Source organism: Falco naumanni, chromosome 4 (genome assembly GCF_017639655.2).
Source record: "Falco naumanni isolate bFalNau1 chromosome 4, bFalNau1.pat, whole genome shotgun sequence".
NCBI classification, from domain to species: domain Eukaryota; kingdom Metazoa; phylum Chordata; class Aves; order Falconiformes; family Falconidae; genus Falco; species Falco naumanni.
This window is the reverse complement of record NC_054057.1, coordinates 90887251-90909929: the sequence shown is the minus strand read 5'-3', so window position 1 is coordinate 90909929 and position 22679 is coordinate 90887251. Positions and strand designations below refer to the sequence as shown.

At 42.5% G+C, this 22679-nt stretch overlaps 1 protein-coding gene across 18 annotated transcripts in view; it reads left to right on the top strand.

Moving 5' to 3' along the window:
• The window catches only part of ITPR1 (inositol 1,4,5-trisphosphate receptor type 1), a 183012-nt gene that overhangs the window by 70806 nt on the left and 89527 nt on the right, over positions 1 to 22679 (top strand). For all 18 annotated transcript variants that reach the window (XM_040592299.1, XM_040592311.1, XM_040592309.1 and 15 more), the window contains 21 exons: positions 82 to 181; positions 629 to 789; positions 1562 to 1703; positions 2081 to 2239; positions 2820 to 2992; positions 3253 to 3372; positions 4679 to 4873; positions 7186 to 7437; positions 8818 to 8959; positions 9966 to 10119; positions 10455 to 10642; positions 12143 to 12281; positions 13780 to 13834; positions 15336 to 15501; positions 15593 to 15763; positions 16727 to 16792; positions 17630 to 17767; positions 19328 to 19453; positions 19827 to 20027; positions 21446 to 21697; positions 22245 to 22370. In XM_040592299.1, the coding sequence (XP_040448233.1) occupies positions 82 to 181; positions 629 to 789; positions 1562 to 1703; positions 2081 to 2239; positions 2820 to 2992; positions 3253 to 3372; positions 4679 to 4873; positions 7186 to 7437; positions 8818 to 8959; positions 9966 to 10119; positions 10455 to 10642; positions 12143 to 12281; positions 13780 to 13834; positions 15336 to 15501; positions 15593 to 15763; positions 16727 to 16792; positions 17630 to 17767; positions 19328 to 19453; positions 19827 to 20027; positions 21446 to 21697; positions 22245 to 22370 (3226 nt within the window). The remainder of the gene's footprint in view (positions 1 to 81; positions 182 to 628; positions 790 to 1561; positions 1704 to 2080; positions 2240 to 2819; positions 2993 to 3252; positions 3373 to 4678; positions 4874 to 7185; positions 7438 to 8817; positions 8960 to 9965; positions 10120 to 10454; positions 10643 to 12142; positions 12282 to 13779; positions 13835 to 15335; positions 15502 to 15592; positions 15764 to 16726; positions 16793 to 17629; positions 17768 to 19327; positions 19454 to 19826; positions 20028 to 21445; positions 21698 to 22244; positions 22371 to 22679) is intronic.

The following is a 22679-nucleotide window of genomic DNA, read 5'->3' as shown; positions in this document are numbered from 1 at the left end:
AACATCTTGCAATTTGAACAATGTGAACATTTCCCGTCTGGGAAACTGACTCATGCTTTGAAACTTTTGACTTTCTTTCAGGAACTCTTATGTCAGACTTAGGCACCTTTGCACTAACACCTGGGTTCACAGCACCAATATCCCTATTGATAAAGAAGAGGAGAAGCCTGTGATGCTTAAAGTAAGTGCTTTTACTTTGTGTAAGCACATCCTTTGGTTCCTGTACTTTCACAGAAGTGGTGTTGCCAGGAGAACTCCAGTCCCTGGAGACTACTGGATTTGTCAAGCAGTTTAACAGTAATGAATAGTGCCTACGCAAAATATTAAACTACCATGAAAACCTAGTCTCTACCAGTTATGCTGTTCACTTTCTACCACAGTCATCATGAGGAGAACTTTATTTTCCCACTGTTTACAGCAGCATTTTTCAATCTTACCTGGTGTTTCTCTAGATTTAGGAGCAGCTTTGAGCTTACACAGAGTGGTACTGTTCTCAGAGTTTGGCTTCGTCAGTAGACTCATATTAAGTGGAGCGTGGCTTTTCTTCTGTTTTGTTGTCACTGAGTGTATGAATTGCTACTTTGTTTTCTGCCTATTTGTTTGATGATAAAACTTCTCTGGGTTTCAGATTGGTACCTCTCCAGTGAAAGAGGACAAAGAAGCTTTTGCTATAGTACCAGTTTCCCCTGCAGAGGTTCGGGACTTGGATTTTGCAAATGATGCAAGTAAGGTTTTAGGTTCCATTGCTGGCAAGTTGGAAAAGGGAACAATAACCCAGAATGAAAGAAGGTAAGGAAAAAAGAATTTGGTTCAGATAATGTCGTTTCCTTTACTCGGTAACCGTTTCTTGGAAAATTTAATCTATGTATGGTATCTTCGGAAGAGGGATTTTGTTTCCTCCTTGATGAGATTTAAAACAAAATAAAAGCTGATAGCTTTATTGTTGCCGTGTCCATAGTGGAGGTTCTCAAGCTGGTTCTGTCAAGCCCTCCTCGTTGCTCTGTGAAGTGAGAGCATGAGAACTGTTGTTGTGAACTTGGAGGAATAATCCACAGCATACCTTTTTGATGGGCTTTGCAAATTGAGTGTGGGAATTCATAATCCATCTTGTGAAGACTGAACATATGACTTCTTGCAAATCCTCTGACCATGTCTGTGAAAAGTACATGGCCACACAATAAGAGCGCAGAGTCGGCTGTGTAAGACCGCGTAAGGGCCCATGTGCTTCTATAGCTGATGTATTTTATCTGGCCTTGCGAGAGATTATCGTAACTGCCAAGTATAACTTGGCGAGTGTATAGTTACCATAAAGTGATATCACTGTTGCACTGCTGTTGTGTTCTAGCTATTAGACGGTGAGGCTACAGCAATAGGGAGCATTAGTTCCTAATTTTAAGTTCTGTACAAACCTTTGTGCTTTATTGAGCATCTGAGTCAGTCTGTAATTGATCTTTTTTTTTTTAACTTAGCATTTTGAAATCTATGTAAACTTACACTGACATTGTTCTTTTAACAGTTAGAATTTGTATTCTTGTATTAACAACCTCTGGCTTTCCTATAGATCTGTTACCAAATTGTTGGAGGATTTGGTCTACTTTGTTACTGGTGGAACTAACTCTGGCCAAGATGTCCTTGAAGTGGTATTTTCTAAACCTAATAGGGAACGGCAAAAACTGATGAGAGAACAGAATATTCTAAAGCAGGTAGGCTGCATTTTTTTCTAAACTCTGTCTACAGGAAGGGTTGTGAGAAAAAGAGAACCTGGCCAAATTATTGGGACCAAAAGATCCTTTGAGTTTCTAGCTTTGAGCAGGCTGTTGGTGGTAGACTGTAGGCTTTACGTTGCTATAAGAAAAAATTGCAGAATGTGGTGTTAAATAAAGGTCATCAACAATATCTTCTGTCCAGCCTACTCTGTGGCCATGAAACTTGAGAACTATATTGTATTTCTGGTGCACCTTTTAGAAATTTAAAGACTCTGACACTTTTACACTTATTTTAATAACTTTTACACTTTATTTTAATCAGGTGAAGGCAGTGTCTCATGGGATTTTGTCTTTGTTTTTTAATAAATCTATAGATTTTCAAGTTGTTGCAAGCACCATTTACAGACAGTGGTGATGGCCCGATGTTGCGGCTGGAGGAGCTCGGAGACCAGCGTCATGCTCCTTTCAGACACATATGTCGGCTTTGCTACCGAGTCCTGAGACACTCTCAGCAGGATTACAGAAAGAATCAGGTTTGAAATACATCTTTAGATTTCAATGGCACTAACATTGTTCCCGTGCTCCCCAAAAATAAAAGCTGTGTCCCATTAATTAAACTCTGCTGTGCTGTGGTTGTGCAGTCAGCAAGAGACTTTTGAATTGCTCAGTTTTACTCTATCTGGCATTTTTCATCTCTACCAGACACTATATGCAGTGTAATTGGTACCAGTTCTAAGGGGAATTTAAGGAAACCATGGAATTGCTAACTGTCAAATCCAGGTGAATTGTAAGATTGTCTTCACTATTGCACCCTATAAGCTCCACTGAAAGTTCGCCTGTGAATTAAGGCCGTTCGTTTTTTGTTGCAATTATTAAAAAAAGACTCTTAACAGATAAGGATAAATGCCTTGGCGTGGTTTCTAGCCGGGGAGGGAGAGAGGTTAAGGTTGTGTCATCACTTGCTTTCTTTCAAAAGAACAATTTGAATCTAGTTGAGTTTGCTTCTTGGCATGTTGATATTGACAAACATCTAACTGTTTTCTGTCATCAATCATTTTCTTAAGTTCTGTGGATTAATTGCAACACCTTCCTCCTTCCCTCTGTGTTTTGAAGGAATACATTGCAAAGCAGTTTGGCTTCATGCAGAAGCAAATTGGCTACGATGTCTTGGCCGAGGACACTATTACAGCACTGCTTCATAACAATCGCAAGCTCTTGGAGAAGCACATCACAGCTGCTGAGATCGACACGTTTGTTAGTCTCGTGAGGAAAAATAGGGAGCCCAGGTGAGATCTGCATTTTTTGAATGTATGATTACCCTTTTCCTGTTAACCTTCTGAGAAAAATCTGTACCTGCCAACTTGCTAGTAAGGAAGCACAGCTAGTTCACTTCTATTTTGGCACACGCTATAGCTTCCCCCTCAGGCAACCGTCTCGCTCTGCAATGTTAAAATGGAGCTCTGAATGTTTTCTTTCTGAGATGTAGATTGCTTCAGTCTAGATCTCAACAATGATTGATACCCTTTTGGCGCACGTTTTCCAACAGGTTTTTGGATTACCTCTCGGATCTGTGCGTTTCCATGAACAAGTCTATTCCAGTGACACAGGAGCTGATTTGTAAAGCTGTGCTGAATCCAGCAAATGCAGACATTCTCATTGAAACCAAGTAAGTTAATGCCTTTAAAGATGGTTTTCCTAGCGTGAAACAGAAGGAAGGTGATTCAAAGCTGAGAGCACTGCTGGCACGTCTAGAGAAAGCAGTTGAGTATGTGTGGGGTCCTCTTCAGATACACAGGAGATGGGTATTGGTGACAGCAGACACCTGCCATATGCATTCTCAGTCCTGCAGCCAGAGGGATCTTTCAAGATATCTCAGGCTTGATCAAAGTAGACAGACTGCAGGAAGGTGCGCAGGGTCCCGTGGGCCTGATCCTGCTCTGGGCTTCAGACTTTGCTCCATCAGCTGCCGGAAGCGAGCGCGTGCTTCCTGGCTGTGCCCACCGAGCTCAGCCTGCGGCGCGGCAGGGGCTGGTGCTCGCCCGTTGCTGCCGCTGCGGTGAGGAGTCTGGTCCCCAGCCCTCAGCACTGCCCTGCCATTGCAGGTACCCACAGCAGGCACCACATCCCAACCGTCTGTCATAAAGATGGGTTTATTTGATATGAAGAACATGGCATAGTTACCATAAACAAGGTACTGTAGACGGGAAGCAGATCTTAGTCAGGTGGTATTTAAAACAAAATGGAAGAGAGTTTTCTTGCGCATTTAATTCTTCTCGTGAAATTGTAAAACTGTGTTTATTTCCACCAGCACTTAAAGTTGTTACATCACTTATTTGTTATTACTCTGGTGTGTTTAATTTGTCTTTTTTTCATATGTATGATCTTTTTTTTCCTGAAAAGCTAAAAGTCCCCAAGCTTTTTTAGTTTCAGTAGCTGATTTGTTTCTAGTTATTTTGGCACGTAATCAAAAAAAAAAATAATTCTCATCCAACTGGCATTTATAGGAAAAAGAACTAACTGATTTTGAGATATTTTTGTTTTATCAAATCCTTTCTTGGTCTGTTGAAAGGCCTTTGAACCAGTTTTCCTGTAAAGGTGTTTTTGAAAGTCAGTTAGACATGCCTTTAACTTCCTTGTTTCTTTATCATCATCAATTGAATGGAGCTGAAATACTGACTTTTTTAAAGGCTGAGTGGAAAGCTCATAATCTAAATTAATTCTAACCTAATGCTTTTATTATCAAAACACAAAAAATGTATGTAGTAGACCACTATTGCTGAAAGAGTAAGATACTCCACTTTTACTTTGCACAGTTGCAGGTTAAAATTTGTGTTTTCTGAATGCAGATGAGATCATAAAGTTAATTACTTTTGTATCACCAGTACATTTTAGCAAGTGTCTTAAAAGAAATGCTCTAAAAGATCTGCGTGGGTCTTGGCAGTTTGTAATATAACCTAACTTCCTTCTGGCAGGCTGGTCCTCTCTCGATTTGAGTTTGAAGAAGTGGCAAGTGGAGAAAATGCTTTGGAAGTTGGAGAAGATGAGGAAGAAGTGTGGTTGTTCTGGAGAGACAGTAACAAGGAGATCCGCAGTAAGAGTATCAGAGAGTTGGCTCAAGATGCTAAGGAAGGGCAGAAGGAAGATCGGGACGTGCTCAGCTACTACAGGTTAACAGCACGTGCAGTAGTTGGCTAGCAAAGTCCGTTAAGGCTGCCGGGAGAAGCCTTTGGTATATAGGCTGTAGCTGGTCTGGGGGAAAGGATGCTGGTTTCGTGGACAAAATAGCTGTTGGAATCTTGGATGAAGTGCCTTTGGAATGAGAACTAAAAGCACAAAGTTATTTGTGGTGAGAAGTTCAATTATAGAATCATAGGATCGTTTAGGTTGGAAAAGATCTTTCAGATCATAGAGTCCAACCGTTAACCCAGCATGCCAAAGCCCACTGCTAACCCTTGTCCCTAAGCGCCACATCTACACGTCTTCTTAAATACCCCCGGGGTTGGGACCCCCACCACCTCCCTGGACAACCTGTGCCAGTGCTTGACCACCCTCTTGGTGAAGAAATTTTTCCTAATATCTAATCGAAACATCCCAAGAGTAACTTGAGGCTGTTCCCTCCTGTCTTGCTGCTTGTCACCTGGGAGAAGAGATGGACACACACACACACCCCTACCCCGCTGTGGGGCATCTGCAGAGAGCGATCAGCCCCCCCAGCCCCTCCTCTCCAGGCTGACCCCCCCCAGCTCCCCCCGCCCTCCCCCCGCCCCCCCTCAGCCTTGTGCCCCAGCCCCTGCCCGGCTCTGGACACGCTCCAGCCCCTCAGGGTCTGGCTGGGGCTGAGGGGCCCAAACCTGAGCCCCGGCTCCGAGGGGCGGCCGCACCAGCGCCCAGCGCAGGGGGACGGGCGCTGCCCTCTCCTGCTGGCCACGCTGCTTCGGACACAGCCAGGGTGCTGTTATCTGCATGAGCAAGTTTAAACTGATTAAAAAGAAAAAAATGTAATTGAGGTTTAGAGTGCCTCAAATTTGCACAGCATTAACGCCTGGATTTCTGCCTGAGTTCCCCATATGTGTGTTCTGGGGGAGCCTGTATGTTAACCCTTTAGGTTACCTGTATTCAGGCGGTAGTTGGGGTGAACAGCTGCTTGCAGGAAGAACAGGATTTGACCATGCAGATGGCTTTGCTTTTGAATTTAAAGAGGTCACTGTTCTCTCTGCCTTCTAAATTGCTCTCTAAGCTGAAAGCCTTTAGTGATCCTGTAGTTCTCGGCAGAACAGTGTATGAAGTTATGAAAACTGTTTGATTGATGTGCAGTGCTCTTTTGTACGGCTTAAGCTATGCTTTTAGCAGTTTCTAATGTGAAGCGATGTTTCCAGATGACTTGACAAGACACCAAGTTCTTGGCATAGTGTAAGGTCAGGTTTCAGCCCAGACCAAATTCCTGTGTCTGGGTTATAAACTTCTATGAGTACTTTGATGGACTCGGTTGTGGTGATACAGAAAGTACAACTAGATATTTTTTTTAATAGCTATCATACTTTGCACTACCTCTTCCATTGAAAAGGGTCTTGCAGTAGACTTCTTAATACATGTTTTTATTTGAGCCTATTGTAGGGCTAAGCTCAGAAGGAGACCTCTTGTATATATTTTAAAAATTTGTATATGCTTTCAAAATAGATTTTTCTTGCACTTGTTTTTAATTAAAACTGATAGCATTAATTTTAGTCTACATTGTAGACTCATGAATGTGCTTAGAACAAGGGTTTAGGATACAATTCGGTCAAATTCCCACGAGGGGTGCTGAGAATGAAAAGGAACATGCTTTCAATTAAATGTTCATTTCTTTAGGAAACCTCAAGCTGACACTATTCAACACAAGCCTGTCTGAATGCTCATGAATATTGGACATGTGCTTTGTGACTAAAGGTTGATTGTCAGTCTGTTGGATGTGCATGACTTAAATGCCAGTTGCTTGCTTTCAGTTTATGGACTGAAAAGTTTAGGAGTTAAGTTTAGTTTTTCTCTACCAATTCTTTCACTGGAGGCAGCAGAGCTCAGCAGCTGCTTGATCAGGTACCTAATTTTTAATGATTCTGTAGTCCATCTATGTTGTTGCCTCAGTGAACAATTGTGGCTTCAGCATCAGTAAAAATTGTTTAGTCTTCTACAGTATTTAGGCTGCATTGCCTTAAGTGTTCCTTGGATCCTTCTGTAGCTTTCATAAACAGTGTTACTTAATTCTATGAAACTCTCAGGCAAATACGATGACTCCTTTTATTCTATTTTTCCACTGTCACCTTTTGGTAGTGTTTGATAAGTATCTTATTCTTCCCATAGTAAGTATTGGCTATATTACTGAAAATACAAGAATCATTCTGTTAATACGTAAGAGTATATCAGTACTGTACCCAGTGGACATTTCTGAAAATTAAAGTGTAAGCTGTTGATGTATTTTTTTTTTTTATTTTTTCCCCTGAAGATACCAGCTAAACCTCTTTGCTAGAATGTGCCTTGATCGACAGTACTTGGCCATAAATGAAATATCTGGCCAGCTGGATGTGGACCTCATTCTCCGTTGCATGTCTGATGAAAACTTGCCATATGATCTGAGAGCATCTTTCTGCCGGCTAATGCTTCATATGCATGTTGATCGTGACCCCCAAGAACAAGTAACACCAGTGAAGTATGCTCGCCTGTGGTCTGAAATACCCTCTGAAATTGCTATTGATGAGTAAGTACTTGCTGGAATGGTGTGGGAAAGGAAATTACATCACTCTTGATTATTAAAACAAAACCAGATCAATCCTAAACTCATGCATTATTTAGACTGTTTCTGTTTAAAAATCCCCAACCATAATGTATTCAAACCCCTAGTTTCATGCCTGTACTGTTTGCTGGACAGAACCTTCCTGACAACAAAATAACCTTCCTGTGTGTGCGTGGTGTAAGCTGTGAGGCCGTGAGGTTTTATCTCCAAAATGCAGAATGATCACAGTGATGGTCTGTCTCTGATTTGGGTGATGTGACAAGTGACCTAGCCCTGGGGAGCAAAAGCAAGGGAGGACTATCTTATTTTTCGTCCTGCCTTATTTGATTAGAGTATCGACTCTGCAGGGCAGATTGTCTGTATGGTAGCTTGCCCAATCAAAAGCAAAAACAAGGGGAAAGACGCTGCAAAAAGTAATGCATTGGAAACAGTCGCTTTCCTTAACCTCCAGTAGAAAATAATTTGATATAGTGGTGAAAAACCTATACGAAACCACAGCTAGACTGGGGATGTGATTCCTTGACCGTAGGCTTGTATTAACTCTGTACAGTACAAATTACTTAAGATTTATAGTACTTCACTGCTCAGAACTCAATTTGTTCAGTTGGAGAAAATGATCACTTAAAATGGGTGTTAAATGTTAGGAATTTGAGTCTTGTATTAGTACTGATGTTTAGTGGTTTCTCGTTTTTCCCCTCCCTTTCCTCCTTGCTAGCCTAGTTTTCTTTGCTGAGAGAGATACAGTAGATCATATTCAACTTCAAATGCCAAAAGAGAAAAACAAATTGCTCCAGCTCTGGCAGAGGCTAAACAGTGATACGTGATGAAACAGGAAAACAAAAGTAGTTAGTGGAAGGTGGTGGGGACTGTCTTTTTCAAATGCTTTCTGCACATGCTGAGAAACAAACAGAATTTGTATTAATAAAAATTAATATCTACTTTGCATATATATTGTTTTTATTTGGATGAAAAATAGCATCTGCAGTCAGCATCTGTTGGCCACATCCGTTCTCCTTATTGCTGTACATAGCTTGTCATTGTTTCCACTAAAATAATAAGGGTTTCTTTTTTTATTTATTGGGACAAAATTCTCTTTTTTTGTTTTCCTCAGACATTTTTAAATAGTGCAAAATGAGCATATGGGATAAAATGGCAAAAGCCAGGAAATTATGGTGTCAGCTTCCTGACTCCCTCGTTTGGATAAATTATTTAACAGCCGGTAACTTTTCTTAGATTTTGACAAACCAGTGAAAAATTGTATCGGGGGAAAAGAGCCCTGTGTATTTGCATGCTAAGTTTTGTGTTTTGTTTTGTTTTTTGTTTTGTTTTTTTTTTCCTCTTCAGCTATGATAGCAGTGGAACTTCCAAAGATGAAATTAAGGAGAGATTTGCACAAACAATGGAATTTGTAGAGGAATATTTAAGAGATGTGGTGTGTCAGAGGTTCCCTTTCTCTGATAAAGAGAAAAATAAGCTCACTTTTGAGGTAGTTATCCAGTTCTGATTTTATCCTTTTATTTAATTTTTTTTTTGGTGGAATGTTGGTACTTTTTTCAACACCAGGTAGTTTGGCAAGTATTTAGTGAGTGCTGAGCCTCAGCAGGCTCCTCCTTCCCACCGTAGTCCTCTCTTTTCATGCAAGCAACCCCAGTGAAGTCTGTTAGTTTGCAATGTTGGTTCTTGAAATAATAGTTACTGAATGTGAGCTTATGTCTTAGATTTGCAGCAGCCTTGTTTACTTTTTGTGCTCTGAGTGTTATTGCAAAGTCAAGCTTTACTGGAATGAATAGTCTCAAACACTAAATGCTGTGTCTGCATGCACAGATAGTCTCTAGAGCTTACAGTATTACTCATGAAGAGAATGGTACAGTGTCCTGTGACTTACTGACCTGTTAAAATAGTCTGTGCAAGTAAAATGTAGCAAGTCTATGCAATAGTATTCCCTAAATAACCATCAATGTAAGAAAAATGTGCTATTTCTTTAAAAAAACCCACAAGGTATTTGAGGGAATATACTTCAGATAATGGGTCTACATTAAATATTTGCATTATATGTAATATTATTATGTGTGGATCTTGAAGCAGTGCATGTGGAGGACTAGTGGTGAAACTTTATAACTTGGTAGCATTAAGCTTTATATGTGTGATTTTTTTATTTCTTTTTTGGTTAAGACAAAACCATAAAAAGCATTGGTACATTCCCTTTAGTTTTGACCTATCTAACCTTTCCTGTAATGAGATAAAAATGGTATAATTTGTAGCTATAGAATACAAATTGCAGGTACTGTTAACTCCAAGCATTGCAGTATCTGTAGCAAGTAGAAAACTTTCTGATAAAATGCAGAAGTATAGTCTTACGGAATTACAGGGTATTACGATAAGAATATGACTCACAGCCAGGTTCTTGAATTTTTCATTGTGTAAAGACAACTTGATTGTGGTAGCAAAGTGTTTAGTATTAATCGGGCTTTTTATTATTGTTATTTTGGTAGGTTGTTAACTTAGCCAGAAATCTGATATATTTTGGTTTCTACAACTTCTGTGACCTCCTCAGGCTAACCAAAATCCTCCTTGCTATATTAGACTGTGTGCACATCACTACCATCTTCCCTATTACCAAGATGGCAAAAGGCGAGGAAAGTAAAGGTAAGGCTGAAAAATGATTGGCACAACAGATCGCTCTTGGATAGTTTCTACTTCATCTCAGAATATCTGTGTGGGTTTAAAATCTTCTTCTTTCTGTCCACGGCTTGGTTGTAAACCTGAGTCGTGCCTACAATGACCGAGGGAGAGGGCAGGGGGTTTCTGCAAGTACTGCAAGTGCTTCTGTTGGCTTCCATCTGTTCCAGGGATTTAGATGTCCGCCTGGCCTTGTTTAGTGTTGAGACAGTTTCTCCTTGTAGGAGGTGAAGGGTCCTTGTCCTGTTAATGCAGTCCCATCACACCATCATAACCTTACCTGTTTACCTACCTCTCTGAAGGGAGCAATGTGATGAGGTCCATCCACGGAGTCGGTGAGCTGATGACCCAGGTGGTGCTCAGAGGCGGTGGGTTCTTGCCCATGACTCCACTTGCTGCTGCTCCTGAGGGTAACGTCAAGCAGAGCGAACCGGAGAAGGAGGACATCCTGGTCATGGACACAAAGCTGAAGATCATTGAAATACTTCAGGTACTAGCAACACAAAGTGATGTAGCATCACGTGCTGGCTTTAATCTAGGCATTAATATAGTGCCGTGCTGCCTTTTAATTAATTTCTGCCTCCTGTGTGCTTCTTGAACTGGTAAAGCGCTGCAAGGGTGACTTTTCCAGGCTTGCAGCACTCAACTTGCATATGACAATATTATGCCATTACTGAAACAATTTAAAAGAAATGAGTTTGTGGTAGACAGCTGCATATTTAACAGTGATTTGTAAGTAGCTGACTTGCTGAAGTGGAGCACTCATTTTCTACCTTACTGTCTTAGTAATTTCTCTGAGTCTGCAGGGCCATCTTGTTAAGTGCCCCAAGGAAGGGGGAGATACTTGAGACTCCCCTTCGTACAGCCATCAGCCTGAAATGTTTAAGTGTGCACGTTTGCCAGCCTTGCCGTCTTTTCCATCTCTGTCTGGCTTTTCTCTCTTGTCCACTCCAAAGTCTCTGGGGCACAAAGAGAAAAGCCTTTTCCATTTCCACAGCTCTGCCTTGATCTAGGTATTACTGCCGAATTACTGCACTGAAATCCATCGTCCCTCCCTCGGTGTAGGAGTCCCTTTTCTGTTTGGTGGCTTCACGGGCAAGTTCATGGAGGCCAGAAGGCTGCAATAGCCTTGTGGGCGAAAGTATGTGAAGCAGCAGGAAAGCTACAGTGTACCTTCCCCGTGCCCCCGTGGGAGGCTTTGCACATAGCTGGGGTTGAGGTTCTGCCCTTCCCCTCAACAGCAGATGCAGCACGTAGGGGAGGCTTGATTCGCTTCCCTTCCACCACTGCTAATTTTAGTTAAAGCTAGAACTTCTCTTGTGGCCTGGCATGTGCAACGGGATATTTTAGTGTGCCAGTATTCCCCCTGTTACCATGGTCTAGTAAAACTGGCATTAAGCATTTTCCCCTAAATCTGAGAGAACTGTGAGTGCTCTTTGCATTGTACTTCTTTCTTCAAGAGGGAGGAGGACCACCACGAAGGTGGTGTCTGCTGCGCCGAGGGTCTTGCTGGCACTGGCTGCTGTTGTGCGGCAGCTGCGATGCTGCACTTGTGGCTTGCGAGGCTCCTCTGCCACAGGGCCCTGGAGGCAGCACCGTGGGGGGGGGTGGGTTTGGGGGGGGGGGGCAGCAGTGCTGATCTGTCAGATTCCTGCTGATTTCAGTACAGAGATAAAGTGCTGCTTTCCTTTCCTGGGGGGCGGCGTGATGGTGCCTGCATCAGGCAGTAACGAGGGATCAAAACTCTGCCAAAATCTTTTACTCATAAGCATTTATTATTCTGTGTGTGCTTGTATGCTCGTTGAAATCACTGAAAAAAATTACTGAATTTGGGGGATTTTTAAGAAAACATTTTTGTACCTCTTTTCTACATTAAATCCACATCTTTACTATGTTGGTCTTGCATGTTGGTAGCACTGCATTATGTGTAAATTGTACATAAGCTGGAAACAGGCAGGTTATTTCAACATTTTCACTTCTCTCTCATCAGTTTATTTTGAATGTGAGATTGGACTACAGAATCTCCTGCCTACTTTGTATATTTAAACATGAATTTGATGAAAGCAATGCCCAGATGTCTGAATCACCCACTGGAAGCAGTAGTCAAGAAATGCCAGCTAACGTACCAGGTTAGTTATTTTGCAAAGAATGAGTTTGTGTGGGTTTGAGAAGACTCTTGAATCTCAAAGGTGCTAATTGGATAACTGATTCAGGTTCTTGCTTTGGCATATGAGTGGCCCCACTGAAGCAGAGTGCTCTGTTAGCAGTGGGAATAATGGAGTAGGGATCATTTCCATGTACTCCAAAGAAACCCCAGGATTTATTTGTACTCCCTCCTACTTGTTTCCATGTGTTAAGTGTGACCAAGAGCCTGAGATGCTTTCTTTAAAGAAAACTTGAAAAAAAAACCACTATCATGTGTGATCTATCGTCAACCTCAAATGAAATCTTTTCTGTTAATATTTCTGGGTGAAGGAAAAGGGTCCCCAAAGTAAGGTGATTTCCTTTGTCCCTTCCCCCAGCCTGGTGTCTCTACTCACTCAAATTTCTCTTTTCCAAAGGCATTGTAGGAAGGCAGGACATCTGGAGGTGTCTATGTTAGTGCTGCTAGACAGGGATATGAAAGTAGGTTGTTGAGGAGCTTGTCATGTCCAGTGTTCTTAGCTGTAAGCAGGGTAGTTAGCGGGCTGGATGGATGGGGTGTTGTCAATTGCTGTATCACTTTCCAGGGGGAAAAGTGTCCTATAGCTAGGACCCGTACTGTTTAGGAATAACTAGACTTTAAAAGCGGGCTTATTAGACATCAAACAGGTTTTTTTCCTCGATTTGGGGACAGTATGACTAGATGCAACGGAGAAAGCTAAGGAAAATGTGGTTTAGATGTGAAGTCTTCAAAGGGAGGAGACTGTTCTTTTTTTATCTCACTTCAAAGCGAATGCATTTACTTTTTCCTTGGGCTGTCTGTCCGGCAGCCCCCCGTGGTGCCAAGGCCTTCGAAGCTGGGCTGGTGGGGAGAGCAAGAGCTCTTTCTGGGAGCTCAACTTGGGAGGAACAGGTAAACATTTTTTGCAAGGATGTGAAATGTCCATGCTCTCTTTCCATTTCCCTTTGCAGGTCTTCGTGAAACACTGAGAGCTCCAAGTCTGTTTTACCATTTTTCTGACTTGATAATACTGGTCATTGCCTATGTGATAATATGTACCTTACACTGAAAAATGCAAAGACCTTTTTGTCTGTTGAGCCATAGGGGTATTGCTGTCATTGCTGAATTGATTTAGAACTTCCCAAGGATGTGATTTGGCATTTCTTGTGGATGACCCCTCTGAATGACACCAGGTCCCATCAGTGTCCTGGAGTGATGCTGCTGCAATCTGAAAATAGGCAGGAGAGGAACAGGCCTGGATGTTGCTGAAATTATCATGGAATTTGATCTGTGAGCTGAGAACAGGTTAATTGAATGTGTTATGTTAGCAGGTTGCTTCACTAATCTTTCAGCGTTCCTTTCAGCTTGTTATGACCCCCTTGCTCACACTTACATCACCACTTGCTGTTTAAAATGTTTTTAGGCTGCAAAAACATCTTTGGTGCAACTCTGACATCATGTATGTGTCTTGTTGGTTTTCACAGGAGCCCTAGACTTTGAACATATTGAAGAACAAGCTGAGGGGATCTTTGGTGGAAGGAAAGTACCTCTTCACTAGTGCTAATCAAGGAGTATCTCAGGAGTTCCCAGGCTGCAGGCCTCCGGACTCCCAAGGAGTGGGGATTGCAGTTGAAAGTGAGGTGGTAACTGGGAAAAGGTTGGAAACAGCTGCCACAGTTGCCTAGGCTTTGTTTTCCTGAAATGCCTTTCATGCAGCATTTTAAAGCCCCAGATAAGGGACACGGGCATCCTTGAGGCAGAAGGGTCTTCATGAGAAGTCTGTGTGGGTGAAAGCCATGCTGGAGGGATTAGCGCATCCAAGTGGAATGCTGCAGTAAAATCTTAGGTGGAAAAGTTTATGTAGGCAAGGATTAGGACTTCTGCTGAGATACATGTATATTTAGTCATCTTTAGTCATCTTGGTTTTGAATTTTTGGATTTTTGTAATTTTTTTGCACACAGAATCATATAATTGTTTAGGTTGGAAAAGACCTTTTAAGATTGGGTCCAACAATTAACCCAGCGCTGCACTAAGCCATGTCCCTAAGCACCACATCTACACATCCTTTAAATACCCCCAGGGATGGTGACCCCACCGCTTCCCTGGGTAGACTGTTCCAGTGCTTAATCACCCTTTTGGTGAAGAAATTTTTCCTAATACCCAACCTAAACCTCCCCTGGTGCAGCTTGAGGCCATTTCCTCTTGTCCTGTCACTTGTTACTTGGGAGAGGAGACTGACACTTGCTACAGTCTCCTTTCCGGTTGTATGTGTGACAGAGCCAAGCAAACTGTACTTTCCTTGCCTGCCTTCCTTCTGGAGCAGCTTATATCCTTTCTTAAACCACAAGACAGCAAGTCAGCTGCAGCTTCCAAGTACTTGAGCTTGTCCCTAAGCTGCTCAGAGCTGCAGTTGTTTTCTGTAAACCTAAGATAACTGATTTCTTAAATGAAGGCAGAAAGGGAGAGTGAGATTTGCTTATAGAATTAATAACCAGAGTTTTCAATGGAAGTTGGAAGTAGAATATGGAAAAGATTCAGGAGGGGCTCATAGGGGAAAAAAAAACCCAACAAAAACAAAAAACCACCAACAAACCACAACATTAATTGCTCATGCTCAGAAAAGAGGTGCAGGGGAAAGAGAATCATTTCAAGTGCTTGACATAATTAGCATTGCAACCTGGCTACTGAGGATTTTATTTCATAAATGGCGAGGAAGGTTAGTGCCGGGAATGGGCAAGAACTATTTGAGCAGTAGGGTGAGGCTGACAGAGGGACAGATATTTTGGTATAGTATGATCCTGAAAAATGTAAATTGGTTAATGTAAGCTTAGTGAGCCATGACTAATGAGATTCTGGAATAGCCTCCCTATTAAGCAGTACACCAAAAACCCATGTGTGTCTTAAGATAGCACTTGGTGTGATGAATTTCCCTTTTATTTAAAAGTAAGAGAGCAGATGTTCTGCCACTGCTGACTGGACTTAGGAACCTGCAGGGATATCAGTCCTGTATGCTAGTTAACTCCTACACTCTGTTTTCAGTGAGGAGAATACACCACTGGATTTGGATGATCATGGTGGCAGAACGTTTCTCAGAGTTTTGTTGCATTTGACAATGCACGATTATCCTCCCCTGGTGTCTGGAGCACTTCAGCTGCTCTTCCGGCACTTCAGTCAGAGACAAGAAGTCCTTCAAGCTTTTAAGCAGGTATGTGTGTGCATTAAGAGTGTTGTTTCTCATCTGAATGTGTGTATTGCAGCTAAAATTTTGTGCAACTAACATACTGCATTCATGTAAGGTTCAACTGCTTGTTACCAGCCAAGATGTTGACAACTACAAGCAGATAAAACAAGATTTGGACCAACTGAGGTCGATTGTGGAAAAATCAGAGCTTTGGGTATACAAAGGCCAGGGTCCTGATGAGACTATGGATGGAGTGCAAGGTGAAAATGAACACAAGAAAAAAGAGGTAATTAGGCTGTGTTTGCACGAATTCATGTGTTAATGTTTTGTGATGATGGAACTGTTTCCAGAAATGTAACCAAAACCTATTTTTCCCACACACCGTATAGCCTGCTGAGGCTATCTGTGTTGCTTTTAGATTAAGACAGGATAAGAGGAGAGCTTGTGCTAGTTGGTGGCAATTAGTCTCCAGCAGAAACTGCTCAGGACTGGCAGCCACTGAAATGTCATCTTTAGGCTGTAACAGAGCAGTTGATTTGGGTTTGCTCTGGCTCCTGAGCTGTGTTCTCTCAGCACTGACAGACTGCATGGGTTTTCTATGGTCAAAGGTACCTCGAATAATGTAAGGGCAGAGCTGTGAGCTTTTCAAGTGGTGTATTTTGAATCATGGCACTGTGATTACGTGACAGAAGAGTGCTTTGTCTGTACGCGATAATACAGGACTTTCCTGGCATGCGCATCCAGGTTAGAACTAATTAAACTTCTTGGCTCCATATAATTTGCAGTCGAATGGAAAAAGACTGGATGAGAGAATTTAAGAAATAGTCCCCGGGTTCTGAACATTTATTGTTGGAAGTAAACAAAACTAATTTACTTGTTGCTCTCCTCATCCATACTATTGTGAGGCATCTCTTGGTACCTGTGCAATGACAGCTCAATAATAGTAGAGAGGGAGAGAAAGTAAGAAGGGGTTTTTTGGGAGAGACTTGATTACAGGGAGAATGTGACAAGCAAAGGAAAGGATAGGAGGTTGCTGTCTCTAAAAATCATCCTACCCTCACCTTATTTTATGTTATAGAGGTTAATGTGACTTGACAGGATTATTACATGTATTTTTCTAAGACTGTCAGAAAAACTGGATGATGCTTCTTTCCAGGAAGAGAGTGGGTACTGTCCTAGAACAGTAATTCTAGCCTTCGTGAAGGCAATAGTATAAGCTACTAATAAATTGTCTGATTTTTATCCTCAGGAAGGTCACAGCAAGTCCCAAAAGCCTGAAAGTACTAGCAGCTACAACTACCGTGTAGTAAAAGAGGTAAAACTTTGCTTCCTGGTGGTTAAATGGAAGTGTAAATGAGTAACAGAGCTCTGGAGAGCTGCGCTAAGAGGGAGGCACTCGGGAAAGTCTGAGTCACTCATCTATTGTGGAAACTATTTGCTGAGTCATAACGTATCCCAACTTGAATGAGAAGCCAGGAATACAATAAACACGACACGTGTATTCTTTCCTTAAGAATGGATTAGCAAGAAGCATGACATTTTGCTGCTGTTTCAATGGTAACACAATATTGTTATTGTTAAAGGCTTCAAAGGAAGTAAGCAAGTGGAGGAGCTGTTTAATTTGCCCTGACCCAAGTACCTTGCACTCAAAACCACTTTGAAGTTTAACTTAAAAAAATGCCAGACAAAGACCACGCATTGGCACCAGTGTGGTGCGTGCTAATGATCTTTCTGTGGCTCTGTATGGCGGAGCCCGTTGCTGGGTTCACTTGGCCCGGCTGAATTCTGCAGGACCAGCCCTAGTCAGGGATGCCACAGATGGTGCCCCGGCCAGTAAACTGCTTCCCTTGCCTGTGCCGAGTGGCTGCTGTGTCCCTGGGGGGGTGGCGAGGGATGTCAAGAAGGCAGCAGACACACCATCGCTGCCTTCTACTCCTGTGTTTCCCCATGGCTCTTGGTCCTTCTGCACCTCTGCTGATGTTGCAGGAGCAACCAGGCCTTAGCTCCTCGCCTCGAGACCCCAAAACTTGATGTTGCTGCCTGGTCTGGTCCATGCAGATGTGTTTTGCACTGTTGCTGCTCTCTGGCAGCCACCTGGCATGCTCTGAAATAAAGCCCAGAGTTTTGGTTCTAAAGCAAGTCTCTTCTCCAGATCCTGCTGCGGCTCAGCAAGCTCTGTGTTCAGGAAAGTGCCTCGGTCAGGAAGAGCCGTAAGCAGCAGCAGCGACTTCTGAGGAACATGGGAGCTCACGCGGTTGTGCTGGAGCTGCTGCAGATCCCTTATGAAAAGGTTGAGTTTCTGTACGGCTGTCACCTTGCTTCGTGTCACTTTGATGGGCTTTTATTACCTCCTCTGAACCCTCCTAAACCTTCTACCTTTATATTGGATTCATGGAGGCTGTTTTACCAAGCATCATAGTGTAGGAAATATCCCTGCTTCAAAAATAACAGGGAGCTTACATGAGCTTTATTTTAAGTCTTTTGAATAAAGAGTGTTATGCACTGTGTCCTGAAGAGGTATTTGTCAGTCGTAGCTCAGAGTAAGACCAAGGCTCAACTCAGCTTTTCACGGGGGGTTTGTTGTGCTGCCTTGAAGTTGAGCTGTATCGGTGCAGGCAAGACCCGTGTTACTGCTGCGAGGCAGCTGTGTCACAGCTGTCCTGGGAATGCTAAGGGAAACGAGGTTGCCTGATCCCCCATGGGATTTATCTGCAGGTCTACCCAGTAGTTAGACACAGACCCCCTGAGTTGGAGAGTCCCAAATTCTCCCTTAGAGATTAATAAATACCAGCTGGCTTTCCCAGTGAGCTCTGCTTTTCATAGTGGGCCGTGTCAGGGCGGCGGCACGGTTGGGAGCCCGCTTTGCCTGGGTTACTGTATGGGTTGAGCTTGCACAGCACCGTGGTGTGTTGATGAAACACACCCCAAGGTCATCACGTTGCCAGCCCATTAGTCACAGGTGATGGGTACTTAGCATTGCATGGGTGAGGGAGCTCTTCACATTTTCTTGGTCACTCTGCTGTCCTGTGTTCCAAACTCTACAGGTTTGTGAGAACCAGTAATTCTAGACAGTTGCTTTGATTAATGTTAGTACTATGTCTCAAGCTGTCTTGCTTCGTATTTTGCTAAAAAGTCAGCAGCATAAACACCCTCCAACGTTTCTTGTCACCTGTCTCTCCCATACATGTGGGTACATATCGGGCAGGCAGTGTGGAAGGTGTTTCACCGTTAGAAGTATATGAAACTCCTTAAAAATAAAAGCAGACACTAATTTTCCAAACTGCGTTTTATACCATCAGTGGACTGGTAATCCATGCTGGTGTGAGAGGAAAGGCACTGATTCCTGAGCTGTACTTGGAAGCATGCAAGTAGTATGCTGATTCCAGTAAATATAAATCGGGCTTAACTGTTGCAGCAATAACTTTCCATCTCTTCTTTGCCACAAACTACCTATTTGTCGCTGCTGAAATGCATTTGAGTGGAACATGGCAGTTTTCCTGTGTAGCCCCAAGGTGGTGATGTGTGGTTTGGCCAACATACTGGTATGTTCAGAAGTGTAAAAGTGACTAAAGCACGTTGCTGGCAGGCTTGGCTGTGGAGTATGCAATTTTAGAGAATAAACTACTGTAATTTCTATTATGGTCGTTATTTTTGATGATCTTTAAAACTGTGAAGCAGGCCAAACTCATCCCTAATGTCTGTGAACTGGGTGGAGGTTTGTTTTTCTTTGGAGTGTGAGAGAGATGTGACAGTTCCCTTGCAGAGCTGGAGCTGCGGCTCATCCAGTACTCACCTGAAGGTGAACCTTTAGATTCTTTTTAACCCCATCTTACTTGTCATGCGATCGCAGGCTGAAGACACGAGGATGCAGGAGATCATGAAGCTTGCACACGAGTTTTTACAGAACTTTTGTGCTGGGAACCAACAGAACCAGGCATTGCTGCACAAGCACATAAACCTGTTCCTTAACCCAGGGGTAAGAATAACCTCATGCCATGATTTTTTTATATTTTTTTTTTTCTAGCAAGAAAAGAGAATGGTTTGTCCTTGGTGATCGCCTCTGGGCCTGTTCTGATGCAAGATTGGTTGAAGGGGGTCACATTTTGTTTTCATTCTGCAGCCTCAAAAAATTGGCAAGATCTTTTTGTTTGGGACCGCTTCAGTGTAGAAAGTTCAAGAGGCGAGGTGGACTGAAAAATAGGCATAGATACGACCTGTTGTGTTGAAAGATTAGGTCCTCAGAAATGTTCTTTTCCTGCAACCTGCAGGAGTGCTGACTCTATCCTGACCTCTGTGGGGGTTTGGTGGTTTGTTGATTTTCTAATTTCTTTCTTTCTTTCATCCATTAGATTCTGGAAGCAGTAACAATGCAGCACATTTTCATGAACAACTTCCAGCTTTGCAGTGAGATTAATGAACGCGTTGTTCAACACTTTGTCCACTGTATCGAAACACATGGCAGAAATGTTCAGTACATAAAGTTCCTGCAGACAATTGTCAAGGCGGAAGGAAAATTCATTAAGAAATGCCAAGATATGGTAATGGCTGAGGTGAGAGCTGCAGAGATTTGCGAGGTCTGAACAGAAGTTTTCACATACCATTTGGTGAAAAGTGACAAATTGATCCTCTCGCTTCTGGGACTGCCAAGAAGCTGACAGTTAGCTCTCACAATGCAAAAAGAGCATGCAGCTACCAGAAAGCACAGGGTTTTTTGTGACCGACTGCTTTCTGAGCTCTTTACTTGTAGGTATAACGAGTGGTTGGTTATTAATGATACTTGCAAATTACTTTCTGGGTCTCTACACAGCAGCGTAAAGGTAGGCTTATGAAGCAAAGAGTGCCTTTCCCTAGCAAAACTTGCTAGAGGAGAAATAGTTTAATTTTCAAGATCACTAATGTAGAAGGAAAATTTTACCATGATAGTATTTTGTTGGGAATTTCTTTTCTTACCAAGACATACATAATTAGCTGTTTCAGTGCTGAAGGGGGAGAAGTCTGAGAGTCTTCAGAATTTCAGGTGTGTAAGTAACTGGGAAATTGGGCTGTCATGCTAGAAGGGAAAGGTGTAAGAGAAAAGTGAATAAATCCCTTTAAGTTGGATATTAAATGTGATCTGTTTGACAGTGTATTCACTCATCTGACAGGATTTTTAATTGGCCTCTTCAGCAGGGGGAGCCCAAGGATCAGATTTGTCCAGCTCTGACTTTCTTAAATTAGTCTGACTAGATTGATCAAAGGTCTTCCACATTCTGTCGTTCTGTTCAAGAATGGTTTCATGAGCTTCTCAACACTGAGTCGGGTTTGCGAGGTGCTCAGCAATCGGTTTCCATGGGGGTCAGCGGCTGCTGAGAAAAGGGGGTTACCTTAGGGCCTCAAGCAGGTCTCGGTTTGCTTGTTCTCCTTCCCTTCGTGGTCTTTACAGGAGGTCTGAAAATGTGGCCATCCGGGTCTCAAATGCAAAGCTGATAGTGTGTGACTTAACGTGTCACTCGCTAGCCTTGGAAAATCGATGATGTTTGTTCGGAAGGGTGGAATTACTGAGCCCTGCAATCCTCCCATCCAGCGTGTGCCTGGGGCGTTCCTCTGACCAAAACAGCATGTCTGCAGCGAGCTGTATTAAAAAGTCAGCTGAGGCAATATATGTGAAATAAAAAAAGCACAACGGAAAGTCACAAGCTTCTTGGCACAGCTTCTGTTTAAGCAGTCAGTTGGACTGACTTTGAAGTTCTTCAGCAGTTAAGAAGTGGTAAATTCTTTAAGAGAAAATGTCATACTCGAGCCCTCTATCCCATGAAGGCAGTGCAAGAGGAATGCCCAGCTGACTTGGTGGGCTGCACTCCTTTTAAGTGTCTAAAGAATAGCTAATTGGGGTTTGCACTGTAACAGTCAGCCCACAGATTAGGAGAGGATGCTGCGGGGATGTGTACAGGTTTTGATCTGCCGATGGAATGTTTTTCTTTCTTGGTAGCTGGTGAATGCGGGAGAGGATGTCCTAGTGTTTTACAATGACAGAGCCTCCTTCCAGACTTTGGTGCAGATGATGAGATCTGAGAGGGATCGGATGGATGAAAACAGCCCGCTGATGTACCACATCCACTTAGTAGAACTGCTTGCTGTGTGCACAGAAGGCAAAAATGTCTACACAGAAATAAAATGCAACTCCCTTCTTCCTTTGGATGATATTGTTAGGGTAGTAACCCATGAGGATTGCATCCCTGAGGTGAGGGCTGTTTGAGGCACTGGCCTGTATGTGTTTGAAGCGTGCTGATTTTGGGTGAGGGAGATTTGATACTGCTGGGTCTGGCCTGGGGAGGGTGGTGGTGCAGGTGGACAGTAAGCTGTGAGCGGGAAACAGGATTCCTTCCCTGGTTCTGCAATTGGTAACCCCAGTCAATCTGGATAGTAAAGTTAAATCCTTTTATACTTATTTCCTTGCTCTTAAAATGGGGATGTGATGTTGTATTTGGTGGTTTTATAGGGTTCTTGAGGCAGAGAGGTTTATGGAGTATGCTGCTAACCTTGAACAGATGGTTCTGCAGAACTGGAAATTATTATTATGCTGATGTTTTGGTCTGCAATAATCCTGATGGTTTTTTTTATTGGATGATGTCTTGCTATTCATGGCATTAAATTTCACTAGTGCTTAAATAAAAGGAAGAAGTAGAATTAGAAATTATTTATATAGCAGTTTTAGTGTGACGTTATATTCATTCATAATACCAGTCAGGTTTTTGGTTTTTAATGGTATTGTTTTTCTATACTTCTAGGTCAAAATTGCGTACATCAACTTCTTGAATCATTGCTATGTGGACACGGAAGTAGAAATGAAGGAGATTTACACCAGTAATCATATGTGGAAGCTATTTGAGAACTTCCTAGTTGACATCTGTCGGGTAATGATTTCTGTATTAGGAACAGAATTCAAAAAGCCTAAATGAACCTATTTAGTATAGAGCAGTAAGAATAAGACATAACAGTGCATGAAGGCAGTAAGTACCCCGAATACTGTGTTCCTTCAAATTTTTCAAGTGCCTTCTTTTCCTTATGCCTGTGGATTTCATTAGTCATATTCCATGGAACACATTAATATTTTCCTTGTAAAAAGAAAAAAAAAAACAACTCAGAAAAGCCCCACACCCTGCTCCTTTGTCTAATGCCTTTTTCTGTTCTGCCACCTGGCTTGCTTATTCTGGCCAGGATAA